At 41.0% G+C, this 25019-nt stretch overlaps 4 protein-coding genes across 6 annotated transcripts in view; 1 reads left to right on the top strand and 3 right to left on the bottom strand.

Moving 5' to 3' along the window:
* Positions 1-9039, bottom strand: LOC306937044 (microfibril-associated glycoprotein 4-like; the record flags this gene model as incomplete). The annotated part of the gene is made up of 5 exons (XM_079520719.1): positions 1-284; positions 799-969; positions 1212-1308; positions 1567-1702; positions 8981-9039. The coding sequence occupies 5 exons, from the start codon at positions 9037-9039 to the stop codon at positions 1-3; spliced, it is 747 nt and encodes a 248-aa protein (XP_079376845.1).
* LOC306936173 (transcription elongation factor 1 homolog) overlaps positions 3573-25019 on the top strand; it is a 29635-nt gene continuing 8188 nt past the window's right edge. For both annotated transcript variants that reach the window (XM_079519658.1, XM_079519657.1), the window contains exons 1-2: positions 3573-3645; positions 24621-24797. The gene's annotated coding sequence lies outside the window, so the exon portion shown is untranslated. The remainder of the gene's footprint in view (positions 3646-24620; positions 24798-25019) is intronic.
* Positions 10344-12232, bottom strand: LOC306936355 (large ribosomal subunit protein uL16-like). Of its 2 annotated transcripts, none has more exons than XM_079519847.1 (2): positions 12111-12232; positions 10344-11318 (listed from the first exon to the last, which is right to left on the bottom strand). In XM_079519847.1, the coding sequence occupies exon 2, from the start codon at positions 11303-11305 to the stop codon at positions 10655-10657; it is 651 nt and encodes a 216-aa protein (XP_079375973.1). In that variant the 5' UTR covers positions 11306-11318; positions 12111-12232; the 3' UTR covers positions 10344-10654. The 2 variants fall into 2 exon arrangements, with proteins under 2 accessions (XP_079375973.1, XP_079375974.1); XM_079519848.1 differs by lacking the exon at positions 12111-12232 and adding an exon at positions 12059-12086.
* On the bottom strand, positions 13699-17953 carry LOC306937043 (serine protease 27-like; the record flags this gene model as incomplete). Its single annotated transcript, XM_079520718.1, has 6 exons — positions 13699-13713; positions 14090-14284; positions 14768-14883; positions 15428-15696; positions 17368-17388; positions 17907-17953. The coding sequence occupies 6 exons, from the start codon at positions 17951-17953 to the stop codon at positions 13699-13701; spliced, it is 663 nt and encodes a 220-aa protein (XP_079376844.1).

The raw sequence follows: 25019 nt of genomic DNA, 5'->3' as shown, positions 1-25019 counted from the left end.
CTACTCATCTGTGTCTTCATCCTCGTAGTCTCTTCTGCGTAGTGGTCTGATCTTCATACTGATAGACTTCAGACTGGGTGCTCCGACTCCTTTCCATGAATCCCATTCAATACCAAAGTGGCGTGTGTCACCGGCCAACAGATAGAGTCCATTGGGATTTGAAGTGTCACAATTGCCGTACCAGTACCCTCCCAGGTTGTCTTTAGCACAATGATTGGAGGCATCATCTTGGTCATGGTCTGGAGTGGAGAATCTCCGCCCATTGTGGTGGCTTAGTGAGTCACCTGAGTGGAAAGAGTTAAAAAGAGAATTATGTGCACAATGACCACATCTTCAACATTGCCATCTTCATCATCAACATTGCGTATCTTCATAGCATATAGTTGAAATACCAAAAATGAAATAATAGCAACTCTTTTAAAATACTGCTCTATACAACATGCTTAATTATTACATGTTTATTTAGAAGTTCTGTAAGTGATGTTACGTTTTGTCTTTTGAAACAAACTATTTTGTTAAAATGTTAAAACTCTATATTCCAGTAGTAGTTTAATAAACAGAACATAATCTTTCATCTAAACAGGAAAGAGAACACATTTTACAGCTTTGTCTGTTAGCCTAATAATTCCTTTGTTTTTAATTAATGTCCAATTTCACTTTATTCTGTATCCTGTATAAGCTCTCTCTCCTCTATTGTGAAGCAACACATTTTTTTGTTATTCAAGTCAAATTAACAGTCAGGTTACTGATATGTGATTGCATTTATCTGTGGGAATCACTTCTACTTATCAAACATACCTGCTCCTCCATCTTGGAAACGATCAACGTGCAGCATGTATCCGTAGGCCTCTGAGTCGACTTCAAATGAACTGTACTGGGCGAATGCCTTGCTCCCGATCGCACTGAAGTCCTCCATGTCCACTCTCAACTCGGTTCGTCTGTAAGTCAGATGGTAGAGATTCTCCAGGCCTACAAACAGTACATAAAAAACATACAAGGACATGTTGCAGTTTGAGAGTTTAGGCATAGGAGTTGTGCAAAAATATATTTTGTCCATGATATTTATTTATACCAATGGTACAAGAAAGCTGTCACAAATTCCTCTAATTAGAGTGTTGTATATCAACCATTTGAAGTAGTTTATGCGTACATCTCTCCTGTTGTTAGCCCTTGTTTACTCAACATACAGTAGGCCTACTGTAATTTCTCACCTAGCCAGTATTCTCCCTCAGCATTGCCAAAACCACTCTTGTATTGGTCCCAGGGTCTGTAAAATGACACTGTGCCGTCCATCCGTCTTTGAAAAACCTTAGCAGTAAAACAGAGAGAGAGGAATTAGTGAAAAACCAAAAGACAGATAAGAGCCAGAAAGAGTTAATGCAGAGATGTGATAGGAGTATGAAGGATGCTTGTCCAATATGTTTATTATATTTTCACTATTGGTACTGTTTGTATAACATTTCAACACTTTCAATGCAGTAGACATTTTTCTGCATAATGCAAGATGACATTACAGTAAAATAAAGACACAAGCATAGATCCTGCAGGACATTGAACTATTCTTACCGTCCACCTCCCTCCATCAGTGTCCATGTCACAGTAGACCTTCACAGCAGTATAAGCGTCAACAGGATAGATGTTGTAGACCCCACTGGAAGCGCCGTGAATGGTGTAGATATCATCACAGTCCATCGGCAGGGAGCTCACAGCCACAGAGGACAGGAGACACAGCATAAACACTACTTCATATAGTGACTGTAGGAGAAAAGACTGGATGAAGCTAGCATATTTTTCCTGGTCTGCTGTCAATGGCCACGATGACCAATATAACTCACTTATAACAATAATTATGCAAACAACATACAATAAATAACAATAACATTAAGCTCACAGGGCCAGTTGCAATAGGCATATAGTCTAGACCTAGACATGCACACACTTATGTACGTAAATAGTGAATATCCGAATATCCATTTTCTTTTTGGATGTCTGATTCTGTCTGATTCTGATTCTTGTATTTACATTTTTAGTTCATCTCCTATATTTCTGTGTAAACTTAGAAAATGTAAAGTAAAAAAAAAAACACAAAAAAGTAATAAAAATAGGTCAGAGAAATACATCTTACCATCTTGGTTCAGAGAGGAGGGTGGGAGGAAGGTTGGGTGTCTACTTCGTGAGGGTCCTTTATATATGGTTGTTACTGTACACGTACACATTATCCAAAAATACTTTTATCACTGACTGACTGGAAAAACGGTGTGTTCATGACTGTCAAATCCCGGAAAGTAAACTTGTGGGAACTTCGCACCTGTGCATCAGTTGAAGCCTTAATTGACCCCAGCTCAGTTGTAGCGCAACATGGCTCCTCTCCACTGCTTCCTTCTCAGTTTAGTTTGCTTTGGCCTTGACCGATTGTTGCAGCTCTCTCTTTGCTGCTGTGTGAAGGCTGTGTGAAGACTTCTCAATCCATATTTCCATTCTTTCACTTTTTCCTTCTGAAGCTTCCTTTTCATCGCTTTCTTGCTCTCAGCGATTTCAAGTTGGACACTCTCTTCACACAAGTTGTCAAAGACTCTACAGAGAATAAAGACTAATGAAATAGATCAGTGGTTTTCAAACGTTTTGTGTCCAAGGCCAAGGCTCACAAAAGGGCAAGTAAGTGTCAAGGTATACCTGTATTCATGTCCGTTAAAAATAACATCTATACCACATGTTATCACTCTTATCACTGCCCACATCCCTGTCTTTTTCTACAGGCAGGTGTTTGGGTGAATTTCACCCGTGTTTAGTGATAGAGTGATAGAGAAAAATCCCATACACCCACAATGAGCTTTTTATTTCTTCACTGGACCATTTAATTCTCACATGTCCCAGTAATGGGTGAACCAAAGGATAAGTTCCCAGCTCCATTATTGTTTTCAGGAATATTTTTGAGTGGTGTAAACCACTCCTACGACTGGCTTTGTTAGTTTACGTGTCTGTCTGTCTGTCTGTCTGTTCGTACCAAAAAATGAGCATGGTTGCTATGGTCACCCAGTTCACACGGGTGTGATTTCATTACGTCAGACATTACGTCAGACCACAGTTGATCAGTCTATATAAGACCTTACACCACTCAGTTCACACGGGTGTGATTTTTTAAATAATACCCACTTTTTCACTGTTTTGTTGGTGTGAAAAGTCATGATGAAATATTAAAGAAGAGTACCTCAAGTTGCCATGTAATGCTGTACTTTTTCCATATTTTGTATGGAATATTTTACATTGGGTAAAATATACCCGTGTTGAGATTGTAAATGAGTTCGTTTGGATGAGAGCTAGGTGAACAGAAATGAAATGATTTAGTTTTATTCTTCTTTTGCAAGCCGTTCAAAAATAATGTTCAAAACTGTACTGAAACATAAAATACTGAGGGTAAAAAGACATAAGTGGGAAAGTCAGTCTGTCTTTACCACAGTGATGATGTGACAAAAAGGATGTTTAGTGTTCTATTTGTAGCCCCTAGAGGGAGGCAGAGGGAAATAAGTGACAGGGGTATTTAAAGCCTTTCTGAACAGGCAGGTAGCAGGTCTGAAATCCATGGGGCCTCACAACACTGCCAAGAGTGTTGTAGAGAGGGGGATGTGTGAGCCGATCTGTCAAGGGGTAAGCCTGTTTTCTTTTTGTATGTTCTAAAATGGGACTGTTTTATATTGCCAGGTCTGTACTATTGCTGTAATTCAAGTTCCTCGGGGTACACATCACTCAAGACCTTAAATGGTCAACACACACCACACACGTGACAAAGAAGGCCCAACAACTCCTCCACTGCCTCCGGCAGCTGAAAAAGTTCAGTGTCAGCCCCAGCATCCTCAGGTGCTTCTACAACAGCATACAGCACGGTCGAGAGCGTGCTATTGTACTGCTGTACTGCTTGGTATGGCAGTTGCACCTTTTATATACTCTATGGTTGCACCGCACTCGACAGGGGGGCCTTGCAGAGGGTGGTGAAAGCGGCCCAGCGCATCATAGGAGGTGAACTTCCATCCCTCCAAGAACTCTATGAAAAAAGATGCACAGCCAAAGCGAATCGGATCATCAAAGACACTTACCACCCCAGCCATAAACTCTTAAAGGCCTGCAGAAACCCTCGCCCTGGTAAACGGTTTCTTAGCATCCCAAGTACCACCAATAGGACACCAAACAGCTTTTTCCCCACGGTAGTGAGACTGCTAAATAAGCAGTAGTGTAGGACTGGCTGTACACTCTGGACACACCGGACTTAATTATCGTTTTATCTATTTATTAATATGAGTGTCGTTAGGTTTATAATTAAACGTTCTTAAGGTTTTTTGCGCTCTCAACTGCTGTTGTTGTTTTAAGCTGCACTACAATGTTTTTCACCAACTGTTTTACTTGTAATTCATGTGATGTGACAATAAAGTTCTATTCTAATGGCGGGTGTTTTCCTGTCATTGTTTGGGGTGTGGCCTCCCCAAACGTGTAGGCATTGAAACTGGAGAAGTGTGAGTACTATATTATCGTTTCTGCACAGCTGAACAAAGAGATGGGTTAATATATTTCCGGTATTGTATGTGATTCTGTAACTTTTGGGTCTAACTTGCATGGATTATGTGATTGCATAACAGCTACAGGTGGCGACAGGGGCCTGGTTGTTTTCCTGTGACCATTGAGAGAGGGTTCATGTGTTTATCTTGAGAGCTATATTTGGTAAGGGGATCCTTATTGATTTGCATATTATTGACAGTTTGTAGATTATATTGGGTTTATAGACATTACATTGTGTGTGTATATTGTGCTTACATTATGTTGTGAACTGTGTAGTGTTGAAATGTGTTAGACAGGGTTGGCATATAGGTCCATGCTGTTCTGATAACATCTACTGAACTTTGGTTGTCATTGCTTATAGGGCCATGTTGAACAAGTGGCCCCTATAAAGGACCGCTGTTCCTTTCTCTTTTGATTGATTTGTTTGTGTTTTGTTTTGTGTTTTGGTTTAATAACCATTCTCCCCATTCCCAGTGTCATCTCAAACACTTAACAATTTCGCTATGCAGATAAAGTCATTTTGTAACTTGTTTTTATAAATAAAATAATTGTTAATTTTGTACCTTTAATCTTGGGTCCTGTCTCGAATATTTATTAGCGGGGTCACATATTGTTAATTATTTTGTCCTGCATACACACCCTGAACAAGCACTGTTGAGTGTATTTTGTTCAATATTGATGGTGTTTATTTTGAGTCTGATATATTTTACCCTGCTGTATCTACAGTATGTCTTGCAATGTAACCAACAAATCTTATATTTAACTATCTTTCAATAACCAAACCTTCAATAATCATGCACTGAGCAGTGTTGTGATCTCAGGAGTAGAATTCCACCCTGGCAAACATATTATAATGTGTATAGGTCAATTTTGATTGTACAATAGTGTAAGTACATAAGCAATAGTATAGTCACCTTCTCAGAACTAATTTAAGTTGTTTTCATTTATTAATAGAAAAAGTAATGAGTGTGTGTCAACTGGTCTCAAGGCCTTGTGTAGCAACTGCCACACAAGTTATATATGATTTATTTTAATATCAACATTTAAAAGTGTATGTTGTATTATTTAATATTTCTAATTAATGCCATCTATCAAGGGTAAGGTCCTATATATTCTGTGCTGTCTATTTTGTTATTTGGGGGGTTTTAAAGACTGTTTATGACACTCGGTTGATTCATTCAACTCGCTGTTTAACCTGTCTGTATTTTGATTTCTTGACTTGATTAGATAAAAGGTTAACGTGAGCTTTGTTTCTGACTGTTTACTGCTGCTTATTTAGGCTATTTCATTACATTCCACTTTATCAGATTGTGTCCTAAGAGATCATTCACAACCCGTGTTTTAAATAATAGTAGCAGTGATAGTACTATCTGATCGTTACACTTGTTTGTTCTGGCCATCTTATGAGACATAAATTAAAGGAACCTAAGGGGAATTTCCATCGTGGTGATGTCATCCGTAATGATGACATAGACCTGATCTTGATGATTTAGTAAAAAATCACACCCGTGTGAACTGAGTGGTGCAAGGTCTTATATAGCCTGATCAGCTGTGGTCTGACGTAATGTCAGTGACCATAGTAACCATGCTCATTCTTTTGGGCCCCACGTACAGGTACACACAAACACGGATACAAACAAAGCTGGTTGTTGGACTGGTTTGCACCACTCAAAAAAACAACTGCACGGTTTGGCCTGGAGCGCCAAGAAAGTTGCATGAAGTTTCATGGCAACGGGGCATTAGTTATACCTGTTCAAAGTTTTGCATTCAATTCATCGCTATAGCATCACATAATGGTTGTGTGTTTCGTGTGTGTCTAAGCAGGCTTGGCCGAGCAGCTGAGACGAATAAGTGTAAGTAAGTCCATATGTTCCATAATGTATCAATCATGGATAAGGGGTCAGGACAAAAAGGCCTTTTCGGGGATGGGTCAGAATAAATTATGGATTTATAAATTAAGGTTATTCCCGCCTCCAATGTTGTGAGATATTTTCACAGTATTTATCTATAGAACAGAGGGTCACGGGCCACGGCCTGTAAAGGTTGAGAACCCCACCAAATCTCTGTCCGCAAAAGATCCCCTGTATCCCTGTCCGGGGCATAACTCGGTATCGATAAACCAATGGTCCCACATTTGGGGTCTTCAGATTGGAAAATGGAAATTGGGAGGGGCTTACGGAACCTGAGAATTTAAAATATCACAAACATTGAATTCCATTGACAATGAATGGCCAGTTTTGAGTGGCAACATTGAAGACAAAAGTGAGGACTCAAATTGTGATTGGCCGGAATGAGATGATGTATGATAAGAGCGCCCCCCCCCCTAAATAACTGACTCTGTCCCTCAGCTTTTGTGCATGTATACAGTAGGATACCTATATATTCTGACTCAATGTAAGGATGGTGTTCATTATGGGCTGACCGCCACCACGGTGGTCAGCCAGGCTCCTGCTTGTCCTCTGCTGTATTCTGTACTCTGCACCGACCTCAGCTTCATCTGTCTGCCTGAGTCTCTTGGCCTTTCTGCTGCTTCAGAACTTCCCTGTATTTTTGAGTCTTTATGCAGAGGAGAGAACACACTCTCCTGGTTAAAATATACTTCACATTGTTCCTCGGTGCACTACGCCTATACCTCCACAGGTTGGCTTGTCTGTAATGACAAATTCCATAGTTTGTATTATACATAGGTCTACACCTGTACCATCACTTTAGCTTAGGGAATTTCCCTTTCTTCACAAAGTGTCAACCACACAATTGGAACCGATCACCTTCCTGCCCTGTCCATCATCTGTCCACTCAAAAGGCTGCTTCATACATTCTAAAATAAGAATAGGCCTACCTTATCTGGAGGCTCATCTGGATTCTGTGAACAGTGAACCTATGCCTTCGTCCAGTCCAATACAGGGTGAGTCTTGTTAGTGAGTCTCTGTAAGTCTCTGTCCCTTTTGAGTTACTCCCGTCTGAGATATCCACTAACGTGGGTACTAAATGTTTTAAGTTTCCTATATATAACATGATCTCATAAATCATGACCACAAACACAATTTCTGGCCGAACAAATAATTACAAAGAAAAACAACAAAAAAGTGTTGTACCCCCTACCCTTATTTTCTAATTATTTGTTCGGCCCAAAATAATGATTTGTCACCATCCGAGTTGGCTTTGTTCAAGGCTTACAGATCTTTAAATAAATACTTTTTGAAATGTCTACGGGGAAAATGAATGGGGAATTATTTCCTCATGGGCCTGTCGTCGTCATGAAAGGGGGGACTGCAACACTCTATAGCAGTGTTCCTCAAACTGTTTTGGCCGTGCGTGCACCCACTGTTACCGAGCTGACGCTCCCCCCAACGCTAAGTTTTGTTGTATTTGGCCGAAAATGATACATTTTTTAATATGATTTATTGATTATGGCAAATAATCACACAATGTCACTGAGACATGCAACTGCTCTATACATCTCCTTACAACAATGGTTTACTCGTTGGATTTCGCAGTTTGTGCATAATAATACCATAAAACTGCTATTACCCTTTTCATGTCATGGACCCCCTAGAGGGTGTTTCGCGCACCGTCCACAAGGGGTGCACGCACCACAGTTTGGGAACCCCTGATCTATAGTATACTTACAGTCACCTTTCATAAACTTCTCATTTTAAGTAATTCCCATAATTATATATATTTTTAAAAAAAAGTATATATTTAGATAGTTAGATAGATTAGATAGATTTACTAGTATGTAAATATAAAACGTTTTCCCTTATTTCTTATTATCCTAAGTGATCTGTTTATTATATCTTTGCTGTCGGTACTGCTTCTTTAAATCCGCTGCCTCGCTAGGCCACGCCCTCATTCCCACAGTGCAATTCAGGCGGCTACTTAAGCAGCCTCAGCTCACTTCTCTTTCTCTATGCTGAGTCGTCAAGCAGCTCGTGCGGCGCTGCGTGAAAATTTCCCCCACCTCCCCGGCCTCCTCCCTGTAGTTCTTAGTCCAGAGGTTATGGGATATTATTGTATTGTTTGTGATTGTGTTGAATCATGTGTTGATGTGTCATTACTGTGTATTGTTCATGGATTGTTGTATCTTTGGCTCTGCTCTGGGGGGTTGTTGATATCAGAGCTGTGTCTTGGTGCACAGATAATCGGAGATATCAAATGTGATATCGGACCTGTGTCTCGGTACGCAGATCATCTGATATCACATGAGCAGAGCCACACCGCCATACTAACATGCAATATCTTTGCAATAAATGGTCTATGGTCAATCTGAGCCGAAGTGTCTCAATGAACAACATCCAGCTTCAGTTATGAGGTTTTGGCCAAAGCGCTTTTTAATACTTTTCATTGGTTCAATATTTTTTGAGGGGTGTTAGCCCCTCCTATAGGCCCAGCTTTGAGTGTTTGTAAACACAAACATTGAAGATGTTCAGACCACTTCTGCGTAGTGGTCTGATCTTCATACTGATAGACTTCAGACTGGAACTTCTCCATGACTCCCATTTAACACAAATTGCGTGTGTCACCAGCCAACAGATACACTCCATTGGGATTTGAATGATCACAACTGTTGTACCAGTACGCCCTGATCCAGTTTTTAGCACAATGTCCACTCCCAGCCATCCTGGTCTGTCTGGTGTGGAGAATCTCTGTCCATTGTGATAGCTTAGTGAGCCACCTGGGTGGAAAGGGTTAAACGGGGATGGAAAGAGTATAGTGCAACAATGACATCATCGTCGTCGGCGGCATCGTCACACTACTTCATTACACATATAGTTACATATTAGTAGATTGTACTTTTGGAAAATAAATTTGAGGACGAAAGTTGACTAGATCATCATCATATTGATGACATCCTAGAGCTCTATAGCCTAGAGGGCTCAGAACTGTAAATGCCATTATAGGGCTAAGTGGTTAATCATAATACTTTGCCTTCCTAGAAATGTACTAGAGTCAAAAGTACAATATGTGTCTTTGAAATGTAGTGGAGTGAAAGTATTCAAAAATACAAATAATTTAGTACATAGAGTACATATACTCAAACAAATTACTTAAGTAGCCTTAGTAGAAACAAAGTACTCTGTTTCTGTCCACCACTGGAGTAGTATCCAGCAACGGAATTATCATATTTTATTGGATATTGAACACATATAGGACGGAGTTAAGTATTCATTCAGTCAGTCAGTCAATCAATGATGTATACCTAGTCTCTTGAGACAGACTAAGAGGGCACTGTTTTTCTTTTATTTCTTGCCGATGGGTTCTCAAATTGGCCTCTATACCTACGCTGTGCCCACAGAAAAACGCCATAATATTTTACAAACATAAAATGGGTCTATAGGAAAGCACCGTTTACTATTTAGTATAATGTCAGCATACTGTTACGGCGATGCCAGCGTTAAAGTGGTTAAGGTTGTTCTGTTAGAGAAACAGGGAAGATAAACTTCTGAAGATGTGTGTTGTATATTGTGTTGAGGTTATTATGCTGCTATGGGGGCCCTGCAAATATTACCGACCCAGGGGCCCTGGTGGGGGTTAATCCGTCCCTGGTGGGGGGTAATGGCAGGGCACAATGGGGGCAATGATTTCTGCTTGCCACTGCTCCACTGGAGTAAAACAAATGATCTGAAAACATTATTGTACTGAATGCCATCCTTCTAGTTGCTCAAAACCTTATTATTGTATAGATCGAGTCAGTTATTACAGTCAATATTTATGGGTATCAATTTAAGATTCAAAATGACAGTGACATTGTGCATTCAAATGCATTTATTTTATTGAATACAGATATTCTAGACAGTTCGATTGACTGCTTGCTGGCTACCACTTGCTGACATTACTATAGTTGAGAACATGAAGGCGCTTATTGAAATGTTTTAATCTGATTGACTGGAGTGGAGACTTGCACTTGGAATAATAAAACCAAAAATAAAAAAACAAATAAAGTGACGTTGCTGTACACAGTACAGTAGTGCAGTACTTCAACATACGAAAAGAACATTTAACTTCAATAATACAATGAACAAGCAAACAAGTACATTTGAAATTAACTGAACTTTAATTTAAATACTTCCGAATCATTTTTTTCGAATTCAAGGTTTGTAGAGCTCTACTTATTGCCATGCACGGCCTTCCAGCGAGACAGAGGGCCCGAGTTGGAGATATACTTGACGCCGCAGCCGTCGGGAACCACACGCTTCTCAGCCATCATCCCGTCGAAGTCGGACGCGTTGAACTTGGTGAAGCCGTACTTCTTGGAGATGTGGATCTTCTGGCGTCCGGGGAACTTGAACTTGGCCCTGCGCAGGGCCTCGATCACGTGCTCCCGGTTCGTCGCCTTGGTGCGCACGGACATGATCACTTGACCGATGCGCACGCGGGCCACCGTGCCCAGGGGCTTTCCGAAGGCGCCACGCATGCCCGTCTGGAGCCTGTCGGCGCCGGCGCACGACAGCATCTTGTTGATGCGGACGACGTGGAAGGGGTGCACGCGAATGCGGATGTGGAATCCGTCCTTGCCGCAGGTCTTCACCATGTACTTGTTGGCGCAGATGCGCGCCGCCTCCAGCGCTTCCGACGACAGCTGCTCGTACTCGTCGGAGACCATGTGGGCGCATAGCGGGAACTCCTCCACATTGGCCTTCTTCCGGCCCAGGTCGAAGATCCGGATCTTGGGGTCGGGGACGCCCCGGCAGAAGCGGGACTTGGGGTAAGGCTTGTTCTTGCAGTACCTGTAGCAGCGGGCTGGTCGGCGACCCATGACTACTGTGGATCTGTGAAAAACGAGGAACAGGACACGTTATTTAGTGTTGCTTGGCTCGGTCAGCAGCGGTTTATTACTGACTCAATATATCAACATTCATTTGTATTCAATATCAAAATAATAACAGACATCTTACTTCACAATAGCTTCAAAAATACAATAAACCAAATAAATCAAATATAAACTGTATCCTTCATGAAACCAAAAATAAAGTGCACAATGATAACCCTTTTGACATAATATCCAATCTGTATTCTTAAGGCTCATACATACTCCAGTTTTTGGTGATAGGTTATCACCGTTTTAGGTACAGCTGATCATCACCGCGACTGACGTAATGGTGTAGTTTTTAAAGGGTTGGAAAACTACACCATTACGTCAGTCGCGGTGATGATCAGCTGTCAGCTGTCAAGCTATCACCAAAAACTGGAGTAGCCTATGTATGAGCCTTTACTCTCAACATACAAACGTAATACTGTAGTCAGAACACTCAGATTCCATTTATCATAACAATACATTTCCTAAATCTAATACTCTTCTTCATTCACACCATTAGCTCAAATACACATTCAAAATAACACGTTTTCATTCGGACACGCACGCACGTGCACGCGCACCACGTGTGCCGTCGGTTTGGTAATACAGTGTAAAACTACCTCATGGCAGCAGCCATTATTCAACTCAACACAATAAAACTACTGGTCCAAACTCACTTCAAGTACACTCAACGTTACTAAACATGTCACTGACAGTTCACAGTAGTTTCAACATCATTGGGAATGTGTAGATATGGTTTTCATACCTGTGAAAAACGAGGAACAGGACACGTTATTTAGTGTTGCTAGGCTCGGTCATAAAGGAAGGAGGGCTCGGTTAGCAGCGGCTTATTACTAACTGCGCATGCGTGGGACCGAGACTAGGCAGTTCCTCTATGATTCACAGTAGCGCAGGAGCGCCATCTATTGACTAGGAAGTCTAATAAGATGTGGCATCTCATAAGCAAAGTGTCAACTAGAAAAAGTGTGTGTGTGTGTGTGTGTGTGTGTGTGTGTGTGTGTGTGTGTGTGTGTGTGTGTGTGTGTGTGTGTGTGTGTGTGTGTGTGTGTGTGTGTGTGTGTGTGTGTGTGTGTGTGTGTGTGTGTGTGTGTGTGTGTGTGTGTGTGTGTGTGTGTGTGTGTGTGTGTGACTCTAGGATGAGTTAAATATAACTAAATTCTAGTATATATTATATACACACACAATACCGTAGGCCTACCTCTTACCATCATAGTTCAGAGAGAGGAGAAATATTGTCTCCTTTGTGAGAGTCCTTAATATATGTGATTGTTATCGTATTAACCCAATTCCTGAGAAATTAGACTTTGCACCTGCGTATCAGGAATTGGACTCATTCTCAGCCTTAAGACTTGCACAGCCATGCCCATCTGATAAACTCCACTCTTCTTTTGCATTTTCACTCCCCCGGACAACATGGACATATATACACTAGGTTTATTATTTATTATTTGTCTTCACTTAAGTTGTAGTCATGAATTAATGTCTGCTAACGCCTGCAACATGCTCCAAGATAAGAGAAGATCTCGACTTTCTAGAACAGTACAATGGGGGTTTCAATAAAGTATGAATAATAATAATAATAATAATAAAGGTATGAAGACATCCTAGAGCTCTATAGCCTAGGGCTTTCAGAACTGAAAATGCCGTTATAGGGCTAAGTGGTTAATCATAATGTACTTTTTGTCTTCCTAGAAATGTACTGGAGTCAAAAGTACAATATGTGTCTTTGCAATGTAGTGGAGTGAAAGTCATAAGTATTCAAAAATAGAAATAATTTAGTACATATACTCCAACAAATTACTTAGTAATTAGCCTATAGTACTCTTTGTTTCTGTCCACCACTGGAGTAGTATCCAGCAACGGAATGATCATATTTTATTGGATATTGAACACAGATAGACAAACACTAGAGGCAACGTCTGGCTTCAGTTATGCATCAGAACATTCTAATGTCAAAATAAATTGTATACATTCATGTAGCAGCATATGCGTAGTGGATACAAAGTATAGATTCATTTTTAGTATTGGACTATAGTGTATATGTATTCAGAAGTAGATGTGAAGATATACAGTAGTACAGATAATGGTGCCATTTATTGATTGCAAAATAAACGCAAAGAAAACATTAATACATGGAAATAGTTCAACATATATCCATCACAACCAAATCAAAGGCTCATTCCTTTAGCAGTCTTTCCAATCCTCAAAGTCAAAGTTAATGGTCAACGTCAATGGTCAAAGTCGGAGGGTAATGTGAGGGGCAGTGTAGGTGTATGAGATAAGATATGGGAGAATTAGGTGAAGCGGTGTATGGCTGCTGCTGCAGTTTTGGCCTACCCGCCCTGGCACTGTGTCAGGACAAAAGAGTTGTAGATCATTTAAGTCACTCTGGGTTAAATATACAAACTATTTTTAATACACATTCATCTGGAATATACAATTCTGTTTGTGAATCAGTGCAATCAATAATACAATTCAAATCATATAATTTTCGTCCATGTCAGGCATTACTATTACGAAGAGATCTCAATCCTAACTTCCATTAACTAAAGTGGAAATATTCCTGCTACTGACCGATTTTCAAAAATCTTTCCACTACTCGGGATAAACCAATCACAAGTTCCTTGTATTGCCAGATTCTTATGAGAACAGTTACAGAGAAAATACGAGGGGTAAAATGAATAGAAGGAGCAGAGACAATATATTGGATCTTCCACTGATCACATTGCTGGAGTTGTAAACGAAGCCTGGCTGGTTGCTGGTGATGTGGCGTTTGATCCAGCTCTGGTACCGGGACACTCTAGCATAACCATCAGCTATGTTAGGTTTGGCACAACCTAGAGACGAAATGAAGCTATTCACTCCAGCCTGGATCCAGCGAGTATTCTGTTTAACCACCATCGGGCCTCCTCCATCTCCCTGTGAAAGAAGCACAAAATTAGTGTTTGCTATATGGCTAGATATATGATTCAGTAAAAATATATTTTCCATATATTTACTATGACTTTGAGTTGGTTAAATGGATAACTTAATACAGTTTTCCGGCCCACTTGAAAATGCTGAAAGTGTTCGCATTTCACATTCTGTGATTCATACTCATCACCTTCCAATCAACACACATCACCTTCTTTTCTAGCCAATCAAGAACTCTGTATTTTGATCATATGGATATCTAGAGTTTCAACAAAGTGTCGGGGACACTAGTCACACTACATGCATGCACCAGCAGCATAATGACTTAATTTAATTGGTCTAACATTTGCCAGCAACTACTGCTACTACAAACGCAACAAACAATATACTTTGCATTAATTTATCTTAAAAATATCACTTAAATTAACACTTGGAAATGTGTTCTGTCTAAACAGTTAACAAATTACATACATTGGACTTAAAACGTACCACACAGGTGCCCTTTCGTCCTCCACCAGCACAGATCATGTTGTCGGTCAATTCTCCGTAGGTACTTTTACATTCTTTAGTGGAAATAACGGGCACATCTGTTTCCTGCAGTGTCTCTGGATAGGGTAGAGAAACTGGAAGAGAAGAGATGTTTTTTCTGTATCAATGAAGATAACTACACTATTATATCATGCATGTGCACGCACACACGCACGCACATGCATACACACAGAGTACAGTATACACCCCACTTTTGGGTTCCAGTCCACTGATTGATAAACTCTGTCACAGAATATCTAGCAATATATTGTTGCTGTTGGGAGGAAACCACCTTTTTTGAGGTTTTTATTTTTTTTATTTTATGTTTTTTATATAAATCAGTGCTATTGAAAACCCTTTACGTCTGTTTAGAAAATATTGAACCAATGAAAAGTAGTAAGAAGTGCTTCGGACAAAACCTTAACTCCATTTGGACCCTCAAACTGACCTGCTAAAACAGCTAACTCCACCACCTCTCCCCCTCTCATGCAAGTAATTGACAATCTTTAAAGTCACAACACCAACTTTGATGAGGCAGTATTGCTTTGTTTTTCAAAAAGTGGTTTCTTCCTGACAGCAAAGATATTACAGTCACTGAACAACACCCTGAAGAAGTCTCACCTCCAGTATTGATAAACCCCCAGCCGGTAACCCAGGCAGTGCTGCCAGCACTAAAGACACTTTCGTCTGCTGCCAGACAGACAGGTCGAGTGTAATTGGTCAATGTAACCGAGGACGAGAGTTTTAACAAAGCAATGTCGTTGTCGAAAGTGTATCCGTTAAAGTTAGGGTGCATGATGATCTGTGACACGGATCTGGACACCTGGTTGGGATTGGAACCCTGCAGAGTCAGTTGTCCAAGGTATACTGTGATGCTACTGCTGCTGATCCTGAGTGTGTGGAGAGAGAGAGAGGGAGAGGGTTTATAGGTGGAACATGTAGTGTTTAGTAATATAACATTTAGGTCAGTAAACATGAATCAACCTACAGTAGGCTATACTGTATGTAACTAATGTGATGCCTGATGATGCCAAGATTAAACAATCAATCCATGCCTCACTTAAGTAGTAACAAAAATATGCTTGGGCCACAATCGGTTCCACCAATCGCTATGCAGTATAGGCTCTGTGCCATTCTTTAGAATGCTACTTCTGTATCAGTTTGTTTCCATTTATCTCTGTCTATCTATATAGCTATGTATTTTAACTCTGGGCTTAGTAGTGAATTAAAATCAGTAAAGGAAAACAAATGATTGACATGTTTGTAGATATGTTCTACCAAATCCCCTTGGGAATGCTAATATTCCAGTGGGATAGGTAATATATTAACATTCCCAAGGTATTGTTGGTATTCAAATTCCCTGTAACACGAATTGCATAATTGTTACACAGTTTGAGCCACCAGCTCAACTGGGTAACATTTTATGCCTTCTCTTTTCCAGTAATTCTTTCCAAAGCAAATTCTGGAGTGTTCGTAGGGTTTCACAGTGTACAGTAGGTCTACAACATAAATGCAGAAATGCATTTTTAAAGAAATCACACAGCTAACATTATAAGCAGGGTTAGGACTAAAACGAGTACAAAAAGATTCAGAGTCAAATCTCACGTATTAACGCATGAAGTAGCAGTCAGAATCCACATGTCGTTAATGAGGGTTCCTCCACAGAAAAGGCTCCCTCTATAGTACAGACCGGCCATCCAGGGCCACGACCCTGCTACAGCATCAGAACCTCCCACAATCCTCGGGTTGAGTGGAGCCACGCCACACACTACAAGGAAATGTAACAAATTGTATAAAACACATAAAGTCATGCAAGACTCCATTTCAAAATGTTTGACTTCTCTTACTTTTCTGCTCCATGAGGTTTTCACTTTTTGTTATTAATTAATAATTGTGTCTTTCACAAATTTTTCATTTTCTCTGCACCATTTTGCACCTGTCTGTTCACCATGCTCTACTCTTGTGCTGCAGTTAACCCACGGCCTGCCGACCACACTTTGGCTTTACTCTCTACAGGTATATGATTTCAGCAGAGTAGTGAATTGTGGGATTCTGAAATTGCGAGCGTCCAAAGAGAAATGCTCTAATCTTTCAGATGTACACACTCAGGATTTACTGTGTGGTGTACATAGTAGAGATGTCTGCACCAATAGATTGTTGTAGTCTCGGCCTGTATATGTTACAGAATACTCCTTAAAGCTCCTTCTGTTTCTCTACTCTGTGGGTTGGATACATACAGTATACGTATTCACCTCACAGTGAATGTCCTCAGTCATGGACTGAGTTGACTGTGTACAGTACTTTCACACATCAGGAGTTATACATTTTTAGTTACCGGTATTTATATCAATTTTATTTGTTTTAGCACAATACACAAGAGCCCGGTTTGGTAAATGTAAGGGTTATAATCATTCAACAAGTCTCAAATGTGGGGAGTTTCAATGTAATATCTTTTTATTTCATTTTTCCAATGGATACATGCTGATGGAAACCATGTAGGATTGTTGCCATAATTATTTTAACGGAGAATGAATGAATGAATGAATGAAAACAGAACTCACCATCCAACTGTGCTCTGCCACCTGGAAGTTGCGAGAATTACTGTTAGAGTGGTATGTGGCACAGAAACATCTCCTGAAAGTTTTTACCAACACAAATAGACACATAGGACACGATCTGTCCTGCATGCACTAATTGCACATAATGAGACTGGCATGTGATTTACAACATATGACAAGTGACAGAAACCTCTGCCTCCACCTTTGTGTTAAACTTACACCCCTAATAATACCAATCTTACAGGATTAATGTAGTATAATGTAATATTTGTCTTATTCTAAGTAGACAGATTCAATATTTTAAAAAGCATTTGGAAAATTGTTTCGCATTTTCGGATCGCTTATTCGCATCGCGTCGCTAATTCGCCAGTGTGTAATAACCTTACCATCAACCACTAAAGCTAAAATCACCACACAAATGGCCAGTCTTGATTCCATGATGTCTCCTGTCTCAACTGTATGTAACTGTAACCACAGGAGCATTCATTTATAATAGCTACTGTATGGGAGTCATCTCTGACAGGTGGAGGCGGGACACTGACCTTGTATCACCCCTCTTCCTCTGAAGAGCCCTGGGTTTCTGTTTCATCTCTGTAAAAACAGAGACTTGGGTTGTTTTGTGTCCAGTATCTGACTATTCTGCCATCCACTCCATGACCAACACAGCTAAGTTGTGCAAGTATCAGCACGTGTTACTGATTATGGGGAATTTTACATTATTTAAATCCATTACATATTTGCTGCGTAATGCCGTGATGAAACGAGGGAATTGCGCATGATGCGCCTTGGCACAAATCTTTTTTTTAAACACTTTTTTTTTTTTTTTATTGATGCAGCAATGAATAAACATATGTGTACATTTTGCTGTATCCGACATGTAAATATCCCCCCCCCCCCCCCCCCCAATCAAGGTCAGAACAAGACAAATAAAACAAACAAAGGCAGACAGTACAAGACAGTAAAAGTAATTAGTAAACTAGTATTGAAAGTACTAATGAACATAGTAAGAAGAAAGGGAAAGAAAAGTAAAACAGCATTTTCCATCAGGGTATGGTATCTAGGTTACATACATTGTATCCATCATTCAGTAAAATAGTAAATTGCTCTATATCCAACTGTCTACTTACTGAGGGCCTCTAACCAGAGGTCGCCCAATGTCAGATTTGGTGTGAGGTAACAGATTGTACAAGGGAATAGGAATTTAAGTGAAAGGTATACTTTCCATAAACTCTATGAAAGGGGTCCAAGTCATAATATATCTATCTTTAGAACCACTACGGTTGTACCTTAGTTTCTCTAGAAGGAATCATGGAGAGAACCTCTTTGACCCACTGTTTGAACGAGGGAGGTTCCCCCGACTTCCATTGTCGAAGTATCAATCTACGAGCCAAAAGCGTTGTGAATGCCACAGCGTTTGCCTGAATACCCGTGAGCCGTTCCTCGATTGGAGACACCCCAAAAACGGCAATCACCGGGCAGGGATCGCCTTGGCACAAATCTAATAACTTCTTTGACTTATTGACTAGAGAATTAAACACAATGAGCACAAGGAATTGACACTCTGATTATGGGAAAATTACAATCACGAAGATTTGTGGAGAATTAAGAGCTGCATTCACGAGCTGAAGTGAATGTTTTGCGTTGAGGCAGCTCCAAATCAGGAGCCATTCTTTTATCAAACGGATTCACATTACGGGTGGTTTGAAGAGACACTTTCCGTTGTCCTAAACCTGTGTGCACGTGTAGCATTGCGCGGAAACGGGGATTGAACCCGGGCCTCCCACTCGCCAGACCAACACGCAACCTGTTGTGCCAATAGGGCTGAGCCCGATTGGCAGGGCTGTTGCGGGCTGGGTCTTGGCTGGGGGCTACAATCACCCCCCCAGTCTTTGAAGCACGTCCTTGCGCTTCTCACTTCACACCGCGGACGGCCGCACACGATGTCTGTGGCCTTCGTCAGGTATATTGATATATTATCTACAGTAGGTTGGACATGACCTTTGACCTGAGGGTCAAAATTCTATTTCTCCCCAGAGCAAGCAGGCAGGTAGGCCTACTATTAGCTCAGTGGTAAACATTTCAGGACTTGTGCTGGAGGCCCAGGTTCAGTTCCGGGGTAGAACAGGAAAGTCACATACTGTATAGTCTATAGTGCAGCTCCAACTTCATTCAGAACACCCTCAAAGATAAATATACCCAGTTATGTTCCTCCTGACAATAAGGAGACGCCGCTTAAAAGTCCTTCAGACCTTTAGTTAGAGTAGATGATTCAATCTCCTGTTTAATTTAGTTAGAGTAGACGATTCAATCTCCTGTTTCGCTTCTGTCGGGACTGGAGGTGTGATGGGGATGATAATGATTGGCTGAGCTGTGTTCGAAGCAGTTGCAAAATGCTCTATAAACACCTGTGACTGGATGGTATTGCGGCAATCAAATTGCCATGTGCAATTGCAATTGCACATGGCAATTTGAATGGTTATTTAATCCATTAAATCATAGCGCCTGGCGATTTATAGTAGCGGAGCACTTTTACCGACGGACCGGATGTTATCCCGGATGTGGCTGTAGCAGCTAAATGTAGCCAAAACACTCTAGAGCCGATCGACAACAACGGGAGGTATGATTAAATCTAACGCGACTAGCGACGGGACCGTGGTGGGCTGTCTAAGACATGATCTTTTCTTAGAATTGGACGGGATGATTTAGATCAAGAGTTATTAACGTTTTAGGATTTTCGGTCTCATCGGCAAAACAGGGGGGGGAACATATTCGATCACGTCCCACTGTTACGCAACATCAAATGTTGCGCAACAGGCGCTCCCAGGCTGTGGAGCGATGCGATCGGCTTTGATATCAATAACCTCCCTCTTTTTGAGTGGTGTAAACCACTCCTACAACTGGCTTTGTTAGTTTACGTGTCTGTCTGTACCAAAAAAATCACACCCGTGTGAACTGAGTGGTGTAAGGTATTATATAGCCTGATCAGCTCTGATCTGACGTAATGTCTGACGTAATGAAATCACACCCGGGTGAACTGGGTGACCGTAGCAACCATGCTCATTTGGTACGAACAGACAGACAGACAGACAGACAGACACGTAAACTAACAAAGCCAGTCGTAGGAGTGGTTTACACCACTCAAATAATGAGCATGGTTGCTATGGTCACCCAGTTCACACGGGTGTGATTTCATTACGTTAGTTTACGTGTCTGTCCGTACCAAAAAAAATTAGCATGGTTGCTATGGTCACCCAGTTCACACGGGTGTGATTTCATTACGTCAGACATTACGTCATACCACAGCTGATCAGTCTATATAAGACCTTACACCACTCAGTTCACATGAGTGTGATTTTTTTTGTGATTAGTATTTTATTGGATTTTCTTTTTCAGACACAAACACAACACCCACAATACCAGTAACAACAATACAGAACAAACAAACAAATAAAATAAAAAAAGGGTTTGACACAAATCGACAGTCACATTACAAAAAATAAAATAATAATAATAACCCTCTTTTTGATAAAACTTCGTCCTGGGAGCTGGGTGTTACTAATTGGAAGGACGGTGAACTTTGTCCTGGGCGATCGGGGTGTTAATCATTTTGTTTACCACTCCAAGACAGAATAGAACAGCTATCAGGTACAATGTGCAACATGCAGCACACTGATAAGACCCAACATCCCACCATGACAGGAAAATGTCCTTGACTGTATAATAGATACAGTTCATTGAGAGACTTCAGCTCAGATTGACCATAAACCATTTATTTCAAAGCTATTGTATTTTAGTATGGCGGTGTGGCTCTGCTCATGTGATAATCTGTGTACCGAGACACAGGTCAACAACCCCCCCCCCCCCCCCCCCCCCCCCCCCAGAGCAGAGCCAAAGATACAATAATTCCATGAGCAAAATACACAGTAATAACACATCAACACATGATTCAACACAATGAATCAACACGATCGCAAACAATCCAATAATATCCCATAACTGCTGGACTAAGAACTACAGGGAGGAAATTTCACACAGACCCTGAACGAGCTGCTTTGACAGCTCAGCATGAATAATGAGTAGTGGGCTGAGGCTGCTTAAGAATGCTGCCTGAATTCCACTGTGGGAATGAGGGCATGGATGAGATGGCTTGTAGTGAAGGGAGATGACCTGGAGAGGCAGCTGATTTAAAGAAGCAGAATGAATTACTAAGGGGAATGAATGAGGGGAACTATATAGAATAACCTTCTGCCTTCCGTGCCTCAATGAACTATCGCTTACGCTGGATTTAAGGGAATATGCCAGGAATACTAGTGTATGCGGTAGGCCTACGTATACGGGTTGCAGGCCTATAGGGCTACAGTAATAATAATAATAAGGTTGCAGATTACTATGAAAACCTGCAAAACCCGTCCGTCCGTCAGTCTCACCTCCATATATGGTTATCAGTCCATCACGCCTCGTGACATGACGCCTATGGTCCATATATGGGCATTCCCAGACGATGCCCTAATACAATCCCTGTGATGCCCATATATGGAGATCCCTGATGTATTTAGCCATGGGAATGTCAATTTATGGTGACAGTCTCATGTGGTTGCCGCGACGCGGGTCACACTTGCAAATCAATCAAGTTGGTACTGTTACAACACATGGATCTCCATATGTGGAGTTGACTATCATCACCTGGATCTCCATGAAGATCACGACACTGATCTCATCAAACCCCTGGATAGCCATACATGGTTTGACATACTAGATCTGAATATATGAAGCCGGCCAGCAATACATCTGACCTCACTGACACCAGATTAATAGTTTAACTCCTGCTTCTCAACTGTGCCGTATTAAGAAGCTCTGTTGTTTCAGCACGACCTCGTTTGCTGTGGTGGAATCGATATCAGAGGGTAATATATTTTAAACTTTATATTTAAAGGACTTCGTTGCTGGTCTCATATCTTCATATTTCAACATGCTTTTTCATAAATGAATGCCCTACTTCATCATACATAAAAGTGTTGCATAAAAGTAGTAGCAGATCTACAGCTCATAGTGTATTGTGTTGGATATATTACACATAGATTGTCTATTTTCACGATTTTACAATGTTTTTAAGATAATCATAAAAAAGAAACGGTCCTGGACATAAAAGGTTTCCACCCGACAGCAAACGTCCTGATACCAGAGAGGGTTGCTCGTAAATCCTTTGATGCAACGTGAGATAGATATTTATTACTGGACTTTACACTAAACTATGTGAATAGGGCTCGTTGAGTGTCAGTTTCATTTCTCCCCAAAAGCCCTATCTTCTGTTTCATGTACAGTAGGTTACGCTACGTTTATCATCCATGTCCAATACAGACAGCAGATAGCAGGTTGTAGGCCTATAGGACAGGTTGCCTCATAAAGGCAGCGTTTAGTGTTTTATGATTCTGGTTAGACTGAATGATTATTTCCATTTCCTTTTGGGAAATGTAGACCTTCTGATATGTTTTATAGGCTATTCATGTTGATAATATCACAATTAAACAATCAAATGTATGTAGAAAGAAAACCCTGGTGTCTCCGGAAAGTAAGTGTGTGTGTGTGTGTGTGTGTGTGTGTGTGTGTGTGTGTGTGTGTGTGTGTGTGTGTGTGTGTGTGTGTGTGTGTGTGTGTGTGTGTGTGTGTGTGTGTGTGTGTGTGTGTGTGTGTGTGTGTGTGTGTGTGTGTGTGTGTGTGTGTGTGTGTGTGTGTGTGTGTGTGTGTGTGTGTGTGTGTGTGTGTGTGTGTGTGTGTGTGTGTGTGTGTGTGTGTGTGCGTGCGTGCGTGCGCGAGAGACACCTGAGCTGCAGCCTACCGCTGACATCTCTCACCTTTCCTTTTCCAACGCACAATGATGATGAGGAAGACCCTCTATATTAACATGTATATAACGATGCAATGTGACTCTGTTTACAAAATGCTGTACCTCCTCCAACTGTATACTTTCCCCATTTTCAAATGTTTTTATATTTTGACACTTGCTTTGGCAATGTAAACGTATGTTTTCTCATGCCAATAAAGCTCATTTGAATTGAAATTGAATATAATTGTTTAGGCTACATATAAGGCACTTTATTTCTTGGTTGACAAACCAAGTTTGTCTTAACTTCTTGAATCTTGCAGATCATTCATTTATTTATTCTCCCAGGCAAACATCTTTACACTAAACTATGTGAATAGGGCTCGTTGAGTGTCGACTGTGAGTCAGTTTCATTTCTCCCCAAAAGCCCTATCTTCTGTTTCATGTACAGTAGGTTACGCTACGTTTATCATCCATGTCCAATACAGACAGCAGATAGCAGGTTGTAGGCCTATAGGACAGGTTGCCTCATAAAGGCAGCGTTTAGTGTTTTATGATTCTGGTTAGACTGAATGATTATTTCCATTTCCTTTTGGGAAATGTAGACCTTCTGATATGTTTTATAGGCTATTCATGTTGATAATATCACAATTAAACAATCAAATGTATATAGAAAGAAAACCCTGGTGTCTCCGGAAAGTGTGTGTGTGTGTGTGTGTGTGTGTGTGTGTGTGTGTGTGTGTGTGTGTGTGTGTGTGTGTGTGTGTGTGTGTGTGTGTGTGTGTGTGTGTGTGTGTGTGTGTGTGTGTGTGTGTGTGTGTGCGCGCGAGAGAGAGAGAGACCTGAAGCCTACCGCTGACCTCTCTCACCTTTCCTTTTCCAACGCACAATGATGATGAGGAAGACCCTCTATATTAACATGTATATAACGATGCAATGTGACTCTGTTTACAAAATGCTGTACCTCCTCCAACTGTATACTTTCCCCATTTTCAACTGTTTTTATATTTTGACACTTGCTTTGGCAATGTAAACGTATGTTTTCTCATGCCAATAAAGCTAATTTGAATTGAAATTGAATATAATTGTTTAGGCTACATATAAGGCACTTTGTTTGTCTTAACTTCTTGAATCTTGCAGATCATTCATTTATTTATTCTCTCAGGCAAACATTTTTTTATACTGTATACCGGTATGTAACAGGATTGTAGTAAGCAACAACGAGGACATCTAGTGGACAGGCAGGGAACAATCGTGTCAGAAACTCTGTATGAAGATTGTTTGACTTTGAAGAAGGTCTCTTGGGATGCTCCGGCAGGACAGCCAGAGCCAGCACTGCCAGCAGACACCTTTATTATCCAACATACAGTCTGCAAAGTGCTATTAACCGAAGTGATCCCCTAAAAACGTTATTATTGTAATTGATCCCTCCCAGCTCCCAGCTCGGCACTGCGCTGAGCGACGTAACCTCCGGGTCCGTCCCACTTCCTGTGTGTGTCTAGACAGCGCGCGCTACCCGACTGGGATGTGATGGCTGCATCATCCGGATCTACTTGAATTTCCACAGCATCATCATCATCATCATCGCCAACAGCCAGAAGCCATTCGTTTGGTAAGAACAGCAGACAGTAGATGGTTTAAAATGCTGATTAATCGCCTGTATGTTTTGCGCGAAGGTTAGGCACGTGCACGCAGACCAGAGTTGTCCAACTTGTCCCCCCCAAAACTAAAATGCATCGCAGCACAGGCCATGTTTATCCTAGCTGTTGTTAGCCTGCTAGCCTGGCTGCAGCTTTGTTTAGTGTTTACTCTGCAGTTCAATGTACACTACACT

This window comes from Electrona antarctica, assembly GCF_951216825.1.
Source record: "Electrona antarctica genome assembly, chromosome: 14".
Taxonomy (NCBI): Eukaryota; Metazoa; Chordata; class Actinopteri; order Myctophiformes; family Myctophidae; genus Electrona; species Electrona antarctica.
Note: the sequence above shows the minus strand (reverse complement) of the source record. Positions and strands in the feature narration are given on the sequence as shown.